The 22,584-nt window shown below is 33.5% G+C and overlaps 1 protein-coding gene across 5 annotated transcripts in view; it reads left to right on the forward strand.

Annotated features, from left to right (window-relative positions):
* LOC130892829 (forkhead box protein P1-like) overlaps window positions 1–22,584 on the forward strand; it is a 257,375-nt gene that overhangs the window by 203,100 nt on the left and 31,691 nt on the right. For 3 of the 5 annotated variants that reach the window (XM_057798508.1, XM_057798517.1, XM_057798499.1), the window contains exons 4-9: window positions 7,778–7,981; window positions 8,156–8,350; window positions 8,410–8,662; window positions 10,173–10,259; window positions 12,501–12,675; window positions 18,460–18,809. In XM_057798508.1, coding sequence (XP_057654491.1) covers window positions 7,778–7,981; window positions 8,156–8,350; window positions 8,410–8,662; window positions 10,173–10,259; window positions 12,501–12,675; window positions 18,460–18,809 — 1,264 coding nt within the window. Of the gene's footprint in view, window positions 1–7,777; window positions 7,982–8,155; window positions 8,351–8,409; window positions 8,663–10,172; window positions 10,260–12,500; window positions 12,676–18,459; window positions 18,810–18,940; window positions 18,986–22,584 lie in introns of all 5 variants that reach the window. The other 2 variants (XM_057798492.1, XM_057798525.1) reach the window with 1 other exon arrangement.

Genomic DNA, 22,584 nt, shown 5'->3' on the forward strand with positions numbered 1-22,584 from the left:
ATAAGCATTCCTGTGCAAACATCTTGAGAAATAATTTAATTTCTCTCCAGAAATTTACTATTGACTGATGACCCCTTTGGCAATGTGGACTTATCGGGATTCCCTATAAACAACCCTGTGAGGGTTTGGAAATTGTTAGTAAATCGAACAGTGCAAACCAAACAGTAGCTCTAGGACGATGGCAATCTGATATCTCTATTTGCTCACTAGCTTCCCTTATTGGTGTATCAACTTGTCTGTTTACTTATAATGAATGACTTGAAAAATGATATTATTCTCAAAAATTCTCAACTGATACTAAGGAACAATATTTCGGTACTTTTCTTAAGTATAACTTCAATGACATCAAAATAAAACGTGATTTTTCTACAATTATTTTCATTATATAAGATGGAATTGAAAGAAAAAGAAAAATACGAATCTCTGATTCTGAGGTAAAAGCAAAGAATACTCTGGTTTGAAGTATATACAGGTCAATATGCAATATTCAGGGTATTTATACATTCATATTAAAAAACTAGAGGTGGTGAATAAAAGTGAAAACTATTTCATTTTTTATATTTAACTTAACATAGAGCCTTAAAGCTTAATATTTTTATGCCATTGCTAAGGAAGAAACACCGATATTCTTTCAACATTTCTTCTGTAGAGTGAAAATAATATTGAAGATATCTGTTTACGTCAAATTTCCAAAGATTTTTTTGATAGAAAAATTCAATACGCCCGCCCTCTACGGCCAATTGGTAACGAGGGATAGATCCATTGAGAAGTCGGCACAGATCAATTGTCGAAATATTTCCAGGCGGTTGGAACAAATATTATCTATACTTATACGGAATTTGATTATCACCTGCTGCTTAATTCTACTGTGCTCCATTTTGTTAGTCCAGTTTTACAGCGGATAGAATTGACGCCTTCTTAAATTTTGGACATTATATCGTATCAGGAAGGTTTCAAAAGTAACAGAGAGTTCAAGTTCAAAGACACGTGCAATGGAAAGAAAACATGATCAGCTTTATCTTATTTCTGAATAACTTTCAACAGGCGAAACGAATTTGGAATGAATTACTTTAGTATCTGGCCGTGGACTCGCTTTCAATCTATGAGGTGTGATCAATAAATATTGGGAGTGAATTTCTATAGCAGCAATTATATGGTTATATATATTTTCACGAGTGTTTCTCATATCTTCATATTTTGAAAGAAGTAATAAAAAGTTTCGGCGAATTTTTTATGTTAAATCTTCATTCGTGAGATTTTCAGCTGCTGTCATTAAAAAGCTTACATCATACACGGACATTTGAATCAATCATCACACCTTCGCCATAAGGTTATTGTAGGCAGGATTACTGATTGACATAACAACAAACGAAGCAGTTAAACCATAAACCAGCACCCGCAGAAGCATGAAACCTAACTGAAGTCACTTGATAAAATACACAGATAGGATATGCAATCGGTTCTTACTTTTAAAATGAGGAATTTGAAAATGAAAATAAGTCGGTTACGAGCAATGGTCCAATGGTCGAGATTGTGCCTGAAAAGGGGGCCAACGTCTCTTTTCTTCAGACAAAAATTTTTGACCTCATTCCAGATATTAGGTAGGCCACGACAAAGCAGTTGCAAACTATTTTGAAAGAAGACTTCCCTAAATGATTCTAGTCATGGATTCAACGTTGTCACAATCACGTTGGTAATCCATGTCAGTAATTTAGCTAAACACGCCTACTCTGCAATATATACCACAATAGATCTTTTTCTAGTAAAATTCTTTACGATTTAACGCACTAGACCGGAAGAAAATTGTATTTGTATCTGCTGTCACTCAACCATAACTGTCAGTAGACGAAATATTTGAACGAACAATATAAATCCGTTTTTTGGTTCTAATATTCACTATAATACTAGTGAATATTACCTAGTTACATATGTAATCATACGATTCCTCGTAGGCTCTCTGCTTTATATAAAAGTATATAGACTTTTATATTTTCTTTCAATTTCCAACCACTTTATTCATATGGTTTAAATTATGGTAAATAATAGACGGCATCGTATATTATACTTAATTTATTGAGACACCTATTGAAATTCCAATTTCCTTACGTAATCAGAAATGAAATCTTTAACGCCACGGGTGTAGATCCTCTCATTCTTATCCAATAAATTGCAGTTTTATCTGAAAACGAGATTTTTATTCACCTATTAAGATGGAATATATTACAAAGTTGCAGCGATATTACAGTATTCACGTGAAAATGAGAAAAATATGATACAAAAAGAGCTCGAATGTAAAAAAGTTCACACTATAGCGGTATCTCTCAGATAAAAATTAATCAAATAAAATATGCTCAAGCAATCGTACCAATGACGTAATAAATTGTTCTTTCCTGTATGTACTGATCGAAGTTCTGCTAGAACTTTAATTATGTCACTAGTTAACGGGGTTCGGTATGAACAAACAACGCCTTGTCTTGAGTAGTATTGTCTATGAAAACTGGCTTCTGGCTGGGTAATATAATAACCTCCCCTCTGATTTAGATTACAAACAGAAGGGTCTACACTGTTTTCGTCGCATAAATGATTCAATATCAATTAGTGGTATACTGAATTATATAAAGCCAATCTTGCCCTTGAAAAGAATAATTGCAGACTTATGAAAATTCTATTTGTTCCCAAGAAAATTGGAGCGAACGCGTTCTTGTAATTATTCTTCTCTCTTTTTGGAGAAATGGTGAGGACCGGACTAGTAACTGGGGACTTGAATTTAATCATCCAAGAAAACATAAATATTTGAAACTAAGATGAAAATGAAAGTATTAATGTCAAAATAGCATCGACTGCACACACTACTCACTCTCACTAAACCAACACTCACAATTACACTAAATCTAACGGTTCAAGAAATTCAAACTTATTTTCAACTATAGTCTATTACAGAAAGGTATAGAGTAATAAAATGGGGAATTCTGTCCAGTTCGGCTTAATTTCGGTGTAGGTCTTGAAATATTGTGTAGAGCAATAAAACAGATTATTTTTACTTTTTTACAAAATTATTTTTCAACGTGTTTCAAAACCACTCCTTTCGAAGCTCAATATTTTGAATTTTGTTGAACAGGCTTTCAAGATTGTTACAGTATTCCCTATGGTATTTTTTCTGGCAGTGTTAAAGGTGACCATTTGTTCAGTCCTTTTTTGGTCAGCATTCTGCATGAAATTGGGATGAGGGCACTCTGACGTATGTAAGGATATTCTGAAAACTGTTGATTTGTTTATAGTAATAGTAAAAACCAATTTTCTATCGATATTTCCTGTAAAAAAAGTAAATATACGAAGTAACTACTTCTTTCAAAATTTCAGAATATTTTTGAGAAATCACCCATACTAAATACGAAGAATGTAATGTGTGTAAAACGGATCACAAAAAAAAAATTTCCTGTGATTTAGAGACTGATAATATTTTATGTCTGATTAAGAGTGAACTTTTGAGAAGTAAACGCGAATCTTTACATTCTAGTAGCTATACGAACCTTGATTTTCATTATAGTATTAACCCTTAGACAAAAAGTTGTTCAAACAAATAACTGAATATTGTCAAAATAGAGTTTAATTGGACCCGTCAATAGCTGAAACCACTCAAAAGTACTTATGGGATCAAATCGTCCTCTACCAGAGGGGATAGTGCTGGAAATCAGTCCGGAACTACTCTGGATATTGAAAATATTCCTTTCGTTACCACTAACCTTCTCACTTCGATAACCAAGTTATTATCTTCAGAGAATGTAGTAAATTTTGGTTATACAAACAGTGTAATTGTTAGTGTGGGGTGGTAATTGTAAACAGTGTATTTCGTATATATCATCAACGGTGCTAAAAATTCCAGATTAGAAGTGCTTCTTTGGAATTGTTTGATGTGGTGTTCGGAAAGCAAAATCCAACAAACAGTGGTAGAATTTTCAGGTAAAAAAAGTCATTGGAATCTTTCTGTAACCTCTCTATCGTTGATCGGCATTGAAACTTTCATGTATGGATTGTGTAAAGTCTGTGTTTATTTCTCCTGATCTGCACTCATTGATTTGTTCGATTCTAAAAAATCCTGCTCTATTTAGGCTGCGAAACGATGCACAATACTTTGTCCTGAAGGACGGGATACAAGTAGAAGACTGCTAAGAATGCAAGTACATGGGAATAATAATAACAAACAACGGAACATTCGACACAACAATCAAGGAGAGAAATATATGGGCCAAAAAAGCTATATCTATGATGAATGGGACCAAGCAAAATCAAAAACCAACAAACAACGAATATATAACACGATTCTTGAAGGCATCTCTCACAAAAATGCTTATGACGAATGAAATGGACTTCTGAAGAAGAGGGCAAATTCAGGAGAGACAGAATAAGAACTCCCATTAATCGATGACAACAAAACCAAACAACTAATCTGGTATGGTCATGTACAAGACATGTCAGACACTAGAAGGTTAAAGGAGAAGAATAAGACCACAAAGAATATGAAGAGGGAGCATATATAAGGAAATGCAGACGAGAGAACTAATTAAAGACCTATGGCAGGATAGAGATAGATGACGGTTTAATATCGAAGACGTAGGACAACGTTGTATGAATATTAATGAACAACAACAATAAGTTTCTGGGAAACAATATTTTCCTAATGAATTTTCTTTTACAACAAATCAACACAAAAATATAATGACTAAAAACTCGCGTTTACTCACAAAAAAGCTGAAAATCAGTGTTTTAAGTACATTTTAATTGCATTTTTCTTAATAAAGTAATGAGAAGGGATCTTCACTGTCTTAGAATATTCACAATTTATCATCAAATTAGGATTATCTGCGGCTCAATATTTATAGTAATGATACAACCCCATTAGTAGGGAAGTAGCCTCGTCATTAGGTACACCTAATTTTTTCACCTTTTAATATATGTAAGGAATACGGTTTATATGACTAAATTTTGTGTTGAAACGGATTATCTTCTGATTTTATCCTTGCAAATTTCAAGTTGAAGTAATAAACAGCGCAAGTTTATGTATGGATTTGCTCGATCTTGTGCTAATAAATCGTTATCATCAATAAGCGACTGTATTTTATTAAGTTGACTATTATGATGAGTTTTAATAACAACTACCAGTTTTGACAAAAAAAGCAATAATTACAGCTGCTTTTTCTAGGTAATGGCTATCTCAAGTTAAACTCTACACCATTCTCAGAAAATAACACTATTGCAATTTTTTTAAATTTTCTTCCAAATAATTGGTTAGGGTTGTTAATTCTGAGCTCACTGAGTAGACCGCAAAATTTTTTAAAAATTTTTTTAAAAATACTAATATTCAACATTATCTTGGAAACTATTTCGTGACAATAATAAAAGTATTGAAAATCTGAATTTTATCATGAAAATCGGTAAATGGGATTAGAATAATTTATCAGCACTTAGTTTGTCAATTTCGAATTTCCGTTTATTATATTCAGAAATGAGGTCCATGAGGTCATTCCTTTCATTAGTTTGATTATAATGTTTAATCAAACAGTTCATAGAAGGAAACAAAATCATAAAATATACTTTTAATATACGGTATAAGTTATTATAGTGTACACCACTGTATCCAACATGGAAGTAATATTATAAATTGTAGAAAAGTCGACCCTTAACAAATATTTACCGGGTAGCTCGTTCCATAAAGAGTTGTGAAGACGCAGCAATGAATGATAAGACGTTAAAATGCATTACCATGATGTCACATGAAATAAAACCCATATACAAAGGAGCATTATGTGAAAAATATGGAAATAATATTGCTCTAGCTAGCAAAACAGCCCCCTGCATATGAAATATGTGATCAGGGCTAAGGAGATTTTTTAACTTTCTGCACCACGTTTCGCAGTGAATATCAATGCTGAGGTGAACTCCTAGTTACACTGCCAAGATGAAAACGAGTCAAGTTTTTGCCTAATTTATTTCAGTTTTTTTTTTCTCCAACTCTGAAAACACCATTAAAGTGATTTAATAGTTTTTGATATGATGGTGCACTGTATCATAAGCAAATGAATAAGTGTATAAAATTATGTTCAAACAATTTCATTTTATCAAAATTATAAAACGTAATTAGAATATTAGAAAACAGCTTATAGAATTATCGAAGTTGTGATGAATGAAAAACAACCATAACGGCACCATAATAACCTTAATAAAGAGTAACACTTTAATGTGACGTTGCTAATTCAAGACTTTTCTAAAAAAACGTTGGGATGCATTTCTTAAGTGAAAAGTTTAACGCGTTTTGTAGAAATTTAATTAGAGGGTAGCAACCATCCTGGTGAATGAATCAGTAACATCCGAACAGCGGGCAAAGTCAATTAACGGTTGGCAATAAAATGTTAATTCACCCTTCCACTTAGAATCAAACCGAAATAACTAATTCATCAAATGAAAACCCAAAAGTCAACTGTTAATATTGTGAATGTAAATTTACCCTTTTAAAGTATTCTTTTGCAGTCGAAGAAATATTCGAAAAATGTACCGTCCTCATCTGTCATCATTTAATTTAAATTTCCAAAGTATTCTCGTTTGAATAAACATTTTCGATGGACCCTTCGTATTTTAGTCCACGAGTTATACATTTGCCGAATTTGTTGTCACAAATTTGAATTCCATTTTTATATTTCGAAGGGTCGCAATGACAAATTCAAAATATCTTACAATTCGAACGGACCCACCCCATCTCAAAAATCTTACGCTGCGAGTCTGTGTGTGTGTCCGTAATTTTTAGATTGATTTGTTATTAAATGTCCCTATTAATTAACTGTTCATCAGCATAGTTTCTGAATTATTATTGTTGCTAAAATGTTCGTACGTTCTGTAGGGGGTATTTTAAAACAGTATTTGATGTAACGTAAGAATATCTTCGATTTAATGTGTTTGTTTTGTATGAAATTAATGCTGATGTATGCTTTGGGAGATTTTATCAACAATGGGGGCGAAGCAAGTATGCACGGACAACATATTCCGTAAACACATATGTGCCATGTGTGTGACGCATTTACAAATTTCATATGTCTTTGTTTACTGTATCGTTATTTTGGTAATTATAAGATTGAAATAACAGAATGGAAATGACCCCAGGATATGGATTTATGTGATGGGAATTTCTAATTTTTGTTAAATTTTCGTTCACAACGGTAAAATGCGGGAATAAATATGTAAATATTTAAATTTGACTGGATAAGTATTAACGAGTATAATTGAATCAAAAGATTGTAATAAAATTTGTATATGTATTATACATTAAATGATGTCTTAGTAATAATCGTTATTTTTCCTACGCATTTTTCCTTTGTCGCATTTTCAATGAAACATTCTTATACATTATCACATCCAAATAAGCGAAGAAATAAAGCTAAAATATAGGAAGTGCGGCAAAGAAGACACTAGATCAAGATTATTTGCGAAAATGGTCATATATTTAAAGAAGGTATACAGGTATTACGGCGAAACTATTGCTTCAAAATACATGACTTCCTTGGATATAATGCGAACTCTTGTACACACGGAACGCGCAGGGAATCAATCAAATTTATAACATGCACGAACTGCTTTCAGTAGCGGGGTTATTTTTTATAAATTTATTTTGTACTGTGTATATGTATGCGTAGTTCGATATTCCGATAATTCTTCATCTTAAATTGAAATATGAATGCATCATTTCATGGGTTAATGCAATCGTTAGAATTTATTCATGTTGTTGCAGCAGGCCGCTTCACTGGAAAAAGTAATAAAAGAACAACAACAACAACTAGAGCTGGATCGAACTTGGGATCACGAAAGGGAGCGGGACATAAAAGGCAATGGAAGCTCAAGTCCTCTTTCGGAACAAAGGACACAAGAACTTTCTCCCCCACCTACATCCGACTCGCAAAAAAATCTTAGCGCAACGATTCCACCCATTCAACAGGTTGGTATAATCCCTTTATAGAGACATTTTTAATCAATTGTGTTTTTCCTTATTATTGTAGTTTTATAAAATAGTATTAATAATTATTAGAACTCCTCTGCTTAGAAGGGTTTCATTGATATAGATCAATTAAATGACATAAATAAGAAACTGTAACTAATTTTTTTGTTAAAGAATGAAACAACCAAATTACCAAATGACTACTCCTACAGTCAGTCCCAAACACCTGGACCACCACTAATGTCATCACCCACCTCAAATCTTCATCATATGCAGCAGTTACTTCAACAACATGTATTAAGTCCTACGCAGCTACAGACTTTAATGAAGCAGCATTCGATATTGCAACAGCAGCAACAGCAACATCAAGTATGGTTTGCTCTTTCGTATTCCTTACACAATATGGTAACGAAACTTTATTTTTTCAGCAACATCAATTAGCAGAATTAGGTAAAAAACAAATCGAACAAACCATGCAACAACTTCAAGAACAACTCCAAATGAATCTCATCCAACAGACACATATCCTACAAAGTACAGATAAGAAAAAAGCATCTAGCTCAATACAGCAGCTAGCACTACAACAACAGCAACTAATTCAGCAACTACAACTAGTTCAACGGCAGTACGTCGTACATCAGGGTATGGGCATGCAGCCACTGATGCTTTCCCAAAGTCAAAGTTAGTATCACCACATCTCTTCCTAATGTCTGAAAAATATTTTCTAAAAATACTACTAAAATGACAATAATTCTAAACATTGAAAAATATCACGTGAAACTCACATTGTTACATTTTCCAATCATGCTAAAATTTTATTTATTATGTGATTATTGATTTATTCTTTTTCGACTCGTGTATGGTGACAACTAATGGTGATATTTTTAGAAAATATATTTTCCTTGCCATATTTTACTTTGGTCACAAATATGTGATGAAACATTTATAGTTGGGATTCACGCGGACAAAAGTCAACAACAAGGGAATAAAAAGAAGATCATGCAAATTCAGAAGACCATCAAGAAATCAGTTTATTTTAATACAAAATAATTATTCTCTCATTTTTCAAAATTTTTGATAAAACATTTTAAGTAACATAAATTTTAATCACATTAAAAAATTCCAAATGAAATAAGTATATTCATTAACAAAATATTTAATTGGATTTCAATTTTTTTTTCTAATTCTTAAAAATGTCTTCAACGTCATTTGATTCCAAGAAGAATTTACAAGAAGGCTTGTTTTCAGTGTTTTGGTACGTATTTCCTATCCTTTCAATCCATTCAACCCAATTGCTACCGACTCCTTCCATTAAAACACTTTCAAGTAGTTAACTATGATGACAGAGGTTTTCTTTTGTTAATAATTTCTGCCTTGGAATTTATAATTTCAGATCAGAAATTCTAAAATTTTATAAAGTTAGCATTTCTATTTATTACTTTATTTGTAAATTGATATAGTAACTTAACCCAATAAAAACTACTTTTTCGTCGAATAAATTTAAGTCAATACAGTGCATATGATTTATTCAACATATACTGTAGTGAAGAAAAATTCGTGTCCATATAATATATTTAGGCGGATGTGAATTAACGTTCATCATTATTTAAAAAAAAAAATAAAATATAATTAGAAAAATCTGTAGTTTCAAGGCAGTGTGTTTTAGACAAGACAAATCTATTATCACTTAGGACATCGTCATACAATGTCATTTGTATCAGTATGAATGAAAATTGACTGTGATACCTGCATGTAAAGTAGATACCTTCTTAAATAGAAAAATTATTCACTGACCTAACAATTTATTTTTAACATAATATTTTTTGAATAATTTTATGCGTTAACTATTGTGAAAAGTTGATTTTTGATTGAAGGATGTATTACAGAAACGTTCTCCAAAAAGTCTTTCTCGTCTTGGTCTTCCCTTGCCATAGTGATGCCCAAGGCGAGTGCCTATAGCCGGCCCTGTACACGAGACGGAAGGTTCACGTGCGGTTAAAACTATTGGCACTTGCCTTTCTTATTAAATCCTTTTTTTCCTGTTTCCATCCAATTGTTAACCCGAATCTCCATGTTCACCAAAATGCTGCAAACATCAGCCTTTATCGGGCGGTTGTCAAACGGTTTTAATCGCACGTGACAGTGACTTATCGACTCGGATTTTTATGATTATTTAATTTTCGTTTCCTAGGTCTCAACAGTAGAGAGGTTATGAGTCCATGGAAGGATATTAGTGATCCACATGTGGCTAATAATAAGCCACCACCGGAATCGAATGGTAAGTGATACTCCCTATTTATTATAAAGATTTTAACGATTTAATGATTCTCAATAACACAAAAATAGAAAGTAGCTGATTAAAAGATGCTTAGCAACTCTGCTTTTATCTGATCTATTATAATAACCAATAATTGTTAAAAGAAGTCATGTTCAAATCACGCCCTGCTTAAAATATTTTGCCTATGGCCCCACGTCTCTAACCAAAAGCCCTCACCTTTTCCATGAGATTTTCAAAATTTTATCAAAAATTTAGTTTTATCTCAGCGATGACGTATTGGATCTCGAGTGATGCAGATTATCCAGATCCAGGCAACGAGAACTCGGTTCTCTAGATCCAGTAAGGAATGCTATCAATAACTGCATTTTACCTTATTACCAAGGACCTAATAACAAAATCGGAACCAGATAATTTCTCGTAAATCATGGGCCCCAAATTATTAGTGAATAAAGAAAATACATGGTCTGCCTTATGTTGAAATTGGCTGTCTGTTGCTTCGTTATATTTGATATTATCGGGATCGACACAGAGAAGATGTTCTCTAGTTTTCGATAATACTTTCGGTTATGTTTTCAAGAGATCGGTCGGTACCTCGGCACACAAGAAAACTGTTGATCCATAATAGGTTCCAATTCTTTGAATTCATTGATCATTCTTCGAATTGGCATGGAAAGTGCACCTCTCAGACCGAAAATTTTGCTAATCGTGCGGACGGTTTCAGCGTAGCCTTCTTCAATTTTCTAATGGGATTTCACAATCATAACTTATTTGAACAACCTCTACAAGTAATACAAGATATCATAAGTGTGGTTTCCGTGAAATGTTTATTAGTAATAAGTGGAAAAGTATCTATGTATTACATTGATTCCATCAATGTTCAACCCCACTCAATATTGAAAAATTCTAGTGACAACATATGATGTTTTTATGATTAAGAGATCATAGAGCACTAATAAGTCATTCTATTTTCCCTGTCCAATTTTTTTGTGATATGAAAATTAGTCGAGCTCTGCTTGGTCAAAAACTAATCTCTACATAATTCTAGTTTTGGAAAATTAAATATTTGGAACTTCTGTTCTCTTCAGTAAAGTGCCTTTTATGTGGCAATTGTAGAAATCAGTTCTTTAGAATCAATATTTAGATTAAATGGAAGATTGCAATAAAAAATGGTAATGAAGGTAGGACTACTCCACTAAAAATTAATCAAGAATTTATAGATACAAAAGGTTATTTCCCTCAAATACTCTCAGTATACGAGTATGATTTATATTATAATAAATGATCTCATTTAGTAAATCGCACTGTAATTTAGCCAACAAAATTAGTTAGTTATCTCAGTATGCCCATCCCATGAAACCATTAGATATTGAGTGGAAAATCGTGCATCGATTCCGTTCGAATGTTTAGAATCTGATTGTAAAACTTTTATACAGTTTCTCTACTCAAGTGTATTTTATTGATATTTCTTTCGCAAGTTTTTCGCTGACTTTTCTCTTATTACCAGACATAACAAATATACAGAAACCAAATAACTAAGTTTGTTATTTAATCCTTTCAACATACAGAATTGTACAAATGTTTTGATATTCCTGAACTTTTTGTTTTGAATACTACATAATCTTTCACTTTCTATACACCTTGATTTACGTTATCGAAAATGTAATTTAATAGTTTTTACTTTCACAGCACAGAATGATTACAAAGTATTATAATGTAAAATTTTATACCTATATAAACAAAGTGCTCCAAAATTTGATTCTTTTACGTTTTTTTTGTAAATATTAAAATTCCCTGCGCCCTACTCCGTACTGAAACTATAAACTTGAGCTTGAAAAAATAACAAGTATTTTTCACAAAATTTTTATTTCACTCTTCCTAGATGTATTAGCAGTAACCTAAAGTTTGTTTGGTACTCTCTTTTTATTTCCACAAACGTTCGACTTCTATAGGATTTGCTATTGATTCTCTCGTTTCAAGTTAACAAATTTGCTTGAATATATATTTTATATATTTTTGCACATCAAGTAGATTTCCAGATTTTATGATAAAATTGAAAAATTAAATTTCAACTATAGTTTTCCGAGATCGTGTACAAAAATTTATTTTCAATTGATTTTGCGTCTCCAGGACTTAACTATACGCCCCTGTTTGGGAACTACTGAACTAGTATATCCTAAGAAATGCTTTTTCTCAATTTCTGTTCCTATTTACTATATCAATTCATGTCAATGATAATTGTAGATACTTCTCCTGGTTTATTGGGCATTCCTGCAAATAGATCAAGTAGGGATGAACCTATGGATGATAAACCTGATAGGCCATCTACCCCTGATAGATTACATCATCTATACGGTCATGGTGTCTGTAAATGGCCTGGCTGTGAGAATCCATGCGAAAACTTGGAAACATTTATAAAGTAAGTACTTTATTTTCAAGTTTACAATAATTGTTATCATGAAAATACAATTAATAAATAGAGAAATATATTTCTATTTCTAAGCAAATCTATTGAATACTAACAACAAAAAAATACAATAGAATTATCATTGAGCGTAGGGATAATATTTGATTGTTCAAAATATAGATAGATTTAGAACAAATGACTGTACCTTCGCTTCTAAATTACACAGCCGTGGTCTTATCATTTAAATAGAGATTTACTTCATCAAATGGTTGGTCTTAACCCTATTTGTGACACTTATTGTTTTCCATTGCCAAAAGCACTACCAATATAACTTGCGTCAAAGTCAACATTAATTTTGGCTTTTTTCCGAATTAATTAATACCTGAAAGAAAGAGGATTTAACCGCAACATCAAATTACAATATTTTGTCGTCGCCGTAGTAGATCACAAAAGAAAAAGGCAAAAAGCAACCTGTTATAAATTAAAGAAGACATCGCCACAGTTTAAAAACTCTAATTACGCCATGTTTAATTAATATGCAAGACGTTTGATCACCACGTTGCCGGATTTAATGTTAATCTCCCAAGGAGACTACTTCCTCCCCCGCAAAAAAGCCCTTTCCTACAGGGGGGATAGTATCGCGACACGATAAAATCATGAGGTGTACATGTTTTATTTATAAGACCTGGACCGGACTTACAAAAGAAGACTCCATTTCTATACGAACGAAGAATGATTAAGACTTTTGGCTGGCGAATTTCGAAGACTAATTCAGGTTAGTATTACAATTTTTGTATTGCCTCCTCCTCAATTTGTATGATTTCAGACAAAAATCTTCTACAATACCATGATTTTAAATTTTATATGAGGATAATAGTGTAGTAGTTGCGAATACAAATAGAAAGATACCAAACAAACAATTATTCATTTTCTTATACACTAAACTATTCACTAAAACTCTTCTGAAAACTGAAGTATTCACTAACTTTTACCATATAATTTATTCAAATTAGTTTGGTATACTTTTCCCTATTTTAACGTGTTCACTATGATATCAAATTGTATACTAACTACTCTGCTGCTAGAGACTCTTTTCATATAAACTATCATCCCATCTAGAATCTTCTATTTCCAGGACATCTCTTATTTGCCATAAACAAACAAAAAGGCCTTCTTAGAAATTGTATATAAAACAGTCACTACATTATGTAAACTGGTTTAATAAAAAATACAAATAAATAGCCGCCATAATAATAACAAATAACCGATGCATTCATCAATATTTTTATACAAATAACATATTAGGACAAGACCGGCTTCACGGTCTATACAGTGAGCGAGTTCCCAACATTTCCCCCTCCTTATACGGAAGTTGTTCTGGACCTTCTGTACAACCTGAACTGGATGTTTGAATCGACAACCGGACCAATTTCAGCACTTTCCGATCTTATGAAAATAACAGGGGACCGTCTTCATCAGGTAATGATAACTGCAATTTAATATCCGGTATCTTGGAAGATCACCTCTACTATGTTCTTGATGACTCGCTAATCGAACTTGAAGATTTGATCGAACTAAGTCGAGTAAATAGTCCTTTTTTCTTTTCTCAATTGGATCACATCTCCTTCCACTAGATCTTCTTTAGGTCGTGAGCCAAATTCTAGATTTCAAGGTAACCTCTCATCACGTCCAAACAGGATTTTCGTAGGTGTTTCACAGGTGGAATCCTTTAAGGGCAGATGGATAAGCCATTACAAATAGGGGTAGATACTGGTCCCCATCTTTCTGGTATTTTCCAGTGGTCCTGTTCATTCTCCCCACCATTTCACCTGATTGTGGATAGAATGCGGTTGTCTTGGTCTTAATTCCCAGTTTGTCACACGTTTTCTGGAATACATGGCTCTCGAAATTTCTTCTTTGATCACTGTGGACTTCCAAGGGTACACCATATCGGCTGATAAATACTTTCATGAGATATATTTACCATTGCTGTCCGTCGTCGCAAATGGTCTGGACTCTAGCGCAATCGTTTTGAAACGACTTCCAACATTATATTATTTCATGGGTCATGGGATTCGCTGAAGGGTTTTCTTTACTCCCTATGTACTGTCGTGTAACTTATTCAGTACCTCTTATACTCTAATTCTCAGAACAACTAGCTGTCTTCTCTTATGGGAACTATAATTGTTTTCAAGTATTTTCAAAAGGCATTCTTTCAGGACAATACACCTTGAATACAAGTGAAAATCTTGACCCTTCTTGCCAGGTAAGTCGCCGATTTTCTTCCTTCATCTTTAGGCAAGGATTCTCCTGATCTTCTCCGATCCTGGTGAGTAACCAATCTTAGTTGACTACTGTGATTCTTGATACTACAGTTTCTTTCCGTCTAGACAGGGGGTTGAAATTTCGGTGACACGCATCAGCTCGATGTTAAAATTGTACTCTGGAAATCGTTCAAGCTATCTAGGAATCTTGCCCTTAGAATTCTGGAACTGCATCATCTACTTGATTTTTGGATAAACTGTCCGAATTAAGAAGTTGATCCCATAGAGATACTGATAAAAGTGCTCAACGGACTTCCCTACTGTCAAAAGATCTCTTTTCGTGACGCAGTAGTCTCGTTCTAGTTTCCAGAGAACTCTACTAACTATTCCAGCATTTTTTTGCCCTCCTTGGATTAGTAAGAGCACTCCTATAATTCCTACGCTACTTGCATCAGTGTCAGGAATAAGTTCTTCCTATGGTAATAGATATCCTAATATCGGCACCGTGGTTCGGGGCTTCGAACGTCGTTTGACAGTCTTTATCCCAGTGAAGAGCTCTTGCTTCTTCTGTGAATCAACTTTGTGACTAGGCAATATCTTCAAATTTTTTTATGATATGTTGACACCTAACTTGATGTTGGTCGATTGGTTGCGCTAATTGCTGAATGAAGGCAATTTTCTCCGGATCTACCGTCACTTTATTGCTCATTATATGGCCTAGATAATTGACTTGATTTTGTAATAACTTAAACTTCCTCAACATGAGTTGGGCAGCTTGAAGTCGTTTGAAAACGTCCTCTAAATTCTTCAGGTGTTCGTCAAATGTCTTTCGCTGTATTAAAATATCATTTAAATAGACCAGGGATATTTTCAATGATAACTCTTCAAGACGTTTTCCATTATTTCAAAGTATTTCAAATGTCGCGAACGCATTACAGACCCGAATGACAAGAATTTCTACTGCGATAGTCCAGATACGGTGGTGAAAGCAATCTTCTCCTTATGTTCTGAGATTCTCTCTACTTTATAACATCAAGACTTTGGTTCTAAGGTAGAAAACAGCTTGCTGCCAACTAAAGTATCTGATTTATCGTCTATTGAAGACAGAGGATAGCTGTTTTTCTTCGCAACGTTGTTTAACTGACTATAGCCCACGCAGAATCTAGTAGTTCCATCCTTTTTCTTGACGAGCACTACTGAAGACACCCATGGACAAGTGAATATGTGTATTACTCTCTTTTCTTATTCAATCAATGAAATAGCGATTGGAAGCTATTATTAGGGTCAGTGGAGGGAACACTTAATATTGATAGGTTAGTTACAAAAAAATATTATTTTGACGAATTTAAGCTGTTAATTATAACCCTTTTTCTAATATTCCTTTTAGTTTGATACTTTTTACTTACCAAAAAAAATAACTCAATAATAACATAACTACTCATACTGCTGAGACTAATGGCTTTGAGATGCTAAAATCTAAAAAAGAACGAAAGCTACAGATTTTTGATCGCGAGTGTGCAACTTTAATCGATTTTTTGCTCCTGAGTATATTCATAATATTCCACTCCTAACATATCACAAAAAGTACAAAGAAATAACGGCCACAATAAACTACAAATAACCTGAGCATTCATCAAACTTTAGCTTCGATTAACATATTAGACCAGGACCGGCTTCACCATCTATATAGGTGGGCGAGATCGTAACAATACAATTAAAGACACCACTGATAGTATAAGATCATTTTTGGCTCATCCCATATCTCCACAATAATTTTTCAAATTTAAATTTCACAAGTATATTAGAACCTATTGCCTCATCCATATAAAATGGTGGAAAGGTAATGGTTTTAACTGTAGTCAATTGTTTAAAAATGAGATCCCGAAAATTAACAACCTTCAATGAAATCGAAATGAAATATGGATGACAAGATTCGACATTACTATTTGATGTTAATTGCGTGGGGAATATTCACGTGTTTATGAGTTAAAAGAGGAATTTGCCTACTACTATCTGTGAAGAGAAAAAACACCTAGACACTGAAAAGTTTCGAGCTTTATTTGTGTTGAAATTGGGTTATATAAGAAATACTCGACATACTAAATACTGATCTACAATTCTAAAGATTAATAACATATATATACAATGATAAACGTAGTGCGTTTTGTAGAAAGTTGGAGATGTAGAGTAGATATATGAAATAAAAAAGTAAAAATCTTTGCAAATGTGAATTATTGTCAAAATATTTGAGGACATGTGAAAATTCCCCTTGTCGTAAAAAGTCAGACTTTTTCGCACAGTTTGTGTTTTTTTGCTGACAACAATATAGCAGCAAATGTGTGGGTTACGGATCCATTTCGAACTGTTTGCAAAGGTGTCTCTACTGCAGATTGAAAAATCGTCAGAAACTTCAATACATAAACATAATATATGAACAGTATATTAGTTTGAATGTGTACTTTACTCAATTTTGTAATTTCACAATAAATATCGTTAAGAAGAATAATTAAATCTGTGTTGAATTTTTTATAGTGATTATACTTTTTTCCTTTATAATAGTCTGAAAGCCTCTACGTATGCGCCCTACAGATTGAGAAACTCTGGAGTTGTTCCATTATCTTTAACTACTTGTACATACAGTTTTTGAAAATAAGTCCAAAAGAAACGCACTCTGTATATTTCTTTTGGATTTACTGAAAACAAATTGATATCGAGTAAAAAACAAAGTAATTATTCCTTTTTATTGCCAACAACCAAGACATAAACACAAAAGTTTTGAGTAAACGACGTTTAAGTTTCTCGCTTTTACAGTGTTCTCAAATAGTTTTAGCGATAAATTGAAAATTTATAGCTTTACATCGATGAATGTTATGCTTTGTTTTGCCAACTTGATACATTTATTAAGTCGTATTTAAAATAGACAAAGTATACGTATTCAATAATAAAATTGAATCCATTTGAAACTATTTTTATTTTTTAGAAACTTATTTTTTTAGATGGATCGATCTTCTTTACACAATTTAATTAAACCCTAAAGATTTCATTGCCACTTATTTCCATCCTAAATTTCTCCGGTAGATTCAATGCTCACGTTCCTTTGTTAAACGTTACTGTATGACAAATCTTTTCTCACAGAAGCGTACGGTATAATACGTGAACTTCGATGGTAGAACGTCTTTTTGTTTTTCCTTATTCTAGATAGATATATACATCCTTTCATTAAATAGGTGCATGTATCATGTATTTAATAATTATTGTAATATATTATTACATTCTCATTTAAATTGTTTATTCATAAATATATCTAATTATTTCATTAGAACTGTCTTCAATAACCATTATTTTTCCTTTGTATCTAACCTTTTTGATCTATTACTGCCAGATGACCTTTCTATACCTTTATCGTTAGATTGCTTCATGAAGAATTCAGTAAATACCATCTTCTCCGTTAATATCAACCCTCTAAGAATCTTTTCTTACATATGCATTTGTAAGACCTTCGTATATTTATAAGCACTCTGATTTGTTTCAGGCATTTAAATACGGAACACATCCTCGACGACCGTTCGACGGCTCAAGCTCGTGTTCAGATGCAAGTTGTTTCCCAACTCGAACTGCAACTTCAAAAAGAACGAGATCGTCTTCAAGCGATGATGCACCATCTTCATCTCTCTAAACAACTGAGCTCTCCAGATCCACATAAAGACTCCTCAGTTAGCTCCGTAAAGATTGCGGTAAGTGCATCCCTGCCTCAACCCCCAGTATCTATGGGACCTATGGTCTCGGCTGTTAGGTCACCAGTATTGCATTCACCAGCCCCAAATGTCGCTGGACCGATTAGAAGGAGACTGAGTGATAAATCTGCGTTATCATTAGCCGGTGGTAAGTTGAAAAAATTATTTTTTACATTTGACTTATAAATTTTCTAATATGAATATATTTGCACGGGAAAATGATTTTTATTTTCCAACGTATCAAAAAATACTTTGTTTCATTTTCATGCTGCATCATAGGCTTACCTTATATGTTAGAAAGAGCTGGATTAGATGTTCAACAAGGTACAAAAACTTTACTAAATCAGCACAATTAATAACGAGAAATATTACATTTACTCGTACATTATTCAATATAACTGTCGAAGAACTAACTGAATCAATATCTAAATTTATCAAACAAAACTATAACAAACTTTAACTCTTATGGGCCATAGCAATGTACTTATTGGCTTTATATTTACACATAAAAATATATAGAAAAAAATTATGAAGGTAGGAGTTATAAGTACAGAAACATGCAGATTTCTGGTTATACGTGGGTCACTATGTATATTTTAAGATGCCACGAAACTAGAGGAGCTAGAGCTAGCAACACTGCATTTTTAAATACTAAGGTACATCGGAGTAAGTGGAACTGTGAATATCGATAGTGTCACTTTAAACTTTTTTAACGAAATATATATCTTTTCATTTTGTTAATATGTGGCAAGTTGACTGAAGATACATTACTTTAAAGGTTTACCAACATACAAGCAGATCAAACTTCCATTTTTTTTCTGTGATTTTTTTTTATTATCGCTGTCCTTGGGTTACACTTGCCCCAGTGGTACGGGTAAGTGTAACCTAACCTAATACATTTTTATGCGTTTAGCATAAGAAAGCTGTCTGGGGTAAGTGTAAACATCTCGTCTTATCATATACTGCAAAAGTAAATTTTTTTCGAGAAATCAAAAATCATCTAGCCCAAATGATATGAATCAAATACAATGTTGAATATAATTTTTCCCCTTTTTTCGAGTGTAGGCGTGGCCAAATGCATAAAAATCTCTTCTTCATTGACCATGCTTTTATCTTCTACAACAGACCAAGGAAATGTGGACGTCTCACCAATTCTCCTACAAAACTCAATCCAATCACCTTTATTTAGTTCGGACATGTCTAGCTGCATTTGATTAAGGAAATTGATTTCTTCCTCCATCTCTTGCCCTCCATCTACACTTTGATCGCTTGAAAGACTTTGCATCTCTTCATGACTGCTGTCATCACTGCTGTCCTCACTTACAGGTTTCCTCTTCTTCATAATTCTCTTTTCTTTCTCTTTTCTTTTGATACCTCCCAGTTTTTCCCAATTATCCACAGAACTACTACCCTCAATCACATTTTCAGCTTTCGTTATTTTGGGTTTCTTCCTATGAGCATAGCTATGGCATCTTCTGAAGTGATCACTTCAGCACCTCCACAGATTCTTTTCCTACTAGTGACAGTTTTTGGTATTTTGGTGCTTTTTTTGTTCCAAAATTAACTCCTTAAACGTTTTTTTGTGAAGGCCCAAGGGACCGGCTTCTAAAACATTTACTCCAGATGTTGATGGTGTAGGTACATTTTCGTCCACGATGTTGCTTGTGACAGGTGCCAAAACAGTAGGTGCTTGATCAATTTCTTTATTAGTAGACATGGCTCTACGTGCCTGATTTTCTTTAAAACCACCCCATCGTCTGTAGGCTTGTGGTTCATAATTTTCGATAGGAACTAAGGAGTCGCAAAATGCAAAAATTCCCGCTTTTTGAAAGCCATATTTGATTATCACCGGATATATGCTTTCTCAAGGTTTGGAAATAATAGCAGAAAACATAGATTTTGGAAGTTTTCAGCCATAGTTTTTCCTCTGCCACTTAAAACTTTCAAAGGTCGGAACACACTTAGTTCCATTGGTTGAAGCACGTGGCTGATGTGTGGGGGAAGTTTCGCAATTAATATATTTTATTGTCTTGCCATTTGACAAGAGAAATACCAACATGTGAACTGTGCCCATCATAAATAAGAATAACTGGTCTCTCTCGGAGTATATGTCTTAAAAAAATATTTTTGAAATAACCTTGGAAAGTCTTGGAAAGTCTCACCTTCCATCCAGCCATTTTTGTTGCTGAATAAGTTATTCCCGCATATTCCTCATTTTTGTGTGCAAGCCATGAGTCCCACACATTTTTTCCTCTAAAAACTATCTGCGGGGGTAACTTCTCCCCAGCTACGTTTGCTCCTGATAGGACCGTAATGTTTTCTTTTCCGGACCCACTTGTTGCCCTGTGAGCAGCTGATCTCTTTTGGCCAACAACCTTTATTCTTCTTGAATCTAGGTAAAAAGATGTTTCGTCTATATTATAAATTCGTGTTGGCGTAATATCTTCGACATCTTTTTACAGAGCGAAGTAATTATTGATTATAAAAATTCTGGTTAATGTTGAATTTTTTTCAATTTTAGATAATCATTTCCTGGTATCCTATCTTTGAATGGAGTCTGAATGTTATTATAACCCTATAAGGGTCAACATTTCTTTTTTCGAAAGACCGAATCTACATTTTTCATTACCTTGATATTTTCAGCTATCTTCTGGTCTTCATAGCAGTAGGTCAACCCATAATGTAACTTTTGACACCCCTTTGGCCATTGACATGTTTGTAAAGTGTAGGTTTAGGAATTTTATAAACTATTAATGCTCTATATGTAGTCATTTCGCGATTGTTTACCGCTTCAGCGGCAGCTTTTAGTGTCTGCTTAGAGTACTTAGGTAAAAGGTAACTCCTTCTTCCGAACATACGTACGCACCATGTCTGAAACAAATGAAGTAGTGCAAAATTAAAAGAAATGGAAACATTTGTGCAGATTCAAAAGGGGCAAATTGAACCTAACACTGGTTACATTTTCTCCTAACTTATCTTTTTTTGAGGGAAGTGTAACCCATGCAAGTTTCCTTAAAGTCACTAATAATAATATACGTTTGCCATAAGTTTAAAATACAAAGAACTATGACTTTGTTAAGCACTTACCGGAAATTCACAAAATACTACTATTTTCTTGGTCAAAGTACACACTGGCAAGAAACACGTGTTAGCTTAGCATACGAGGTAAATCGTCAGTCTAAAGAACACTGGGAAGATTCAGCTAGAAATGACACGCTATCGGCTACATATACTCCAGAGTATTAAAGGGATATAGATAGGTTGGAATACTACACGAGAAGCCGCCGTACAGAATATGCGCTTGGCAGAAAATTCCTGGGTTCCACTTACCCTGAATTTCCACTTACCCCGGTATACCTTACCATGCTTAAGTAGTAAGCTGTTACTGCAGTTGAGTTGCTGCTACTACAGAGTCAATAGTGGTCCATACGATTTGCAAGCCAGGATCTATAATGATTTCAAGGTTTGAGTGAACAACAAAGTTTTCAACAGTTGAAATGCTTTGACGAGCAACTGTGATTCGCTGGTATAGCGATTTTAAAAGTTGATGGATATCGCTTGGCGATAAAGCACGCTTTCCACTTACTGATACATACATCGAAATAGTGAAGTGGTGATACATACATAACAGTATTTTTTCTAAGATAGTAATAGGTGATGAAATATACGTACTTTTTTATAATATTCCTTCCCACCAGGAGAGTTGTGTATGGGTTCAGGACGATTGACTAACACCAACAATAGTGAAAAATCAAGAATCTGTTAAGAAAGATATGTACGCAGTTTTATTTTGAAGCACACAATTAGTGAAAGCAATTAAGGTTGAAGATCAACGTACAGCTACAACAAACTGATACACCATAAAATGTTCACCTGCAGTTGAGTCGATCAATATTAGTAGATTAATTTTGCATCACGATAAT

Source organism: Diorhabda carinulata, chromosome 1 (assembly GCF_026250575.1).
Source record: "Diorhabda carinulata isolate Delta chromosome 1, icDioCari1.1, whole genome shotgun sequence".
NCBI lineage: Eukaryota > Metazoa > Arthropoda > Insecta > Coleoptera > Chrysomelidae > Diorhabda > Diorhabda carinulata.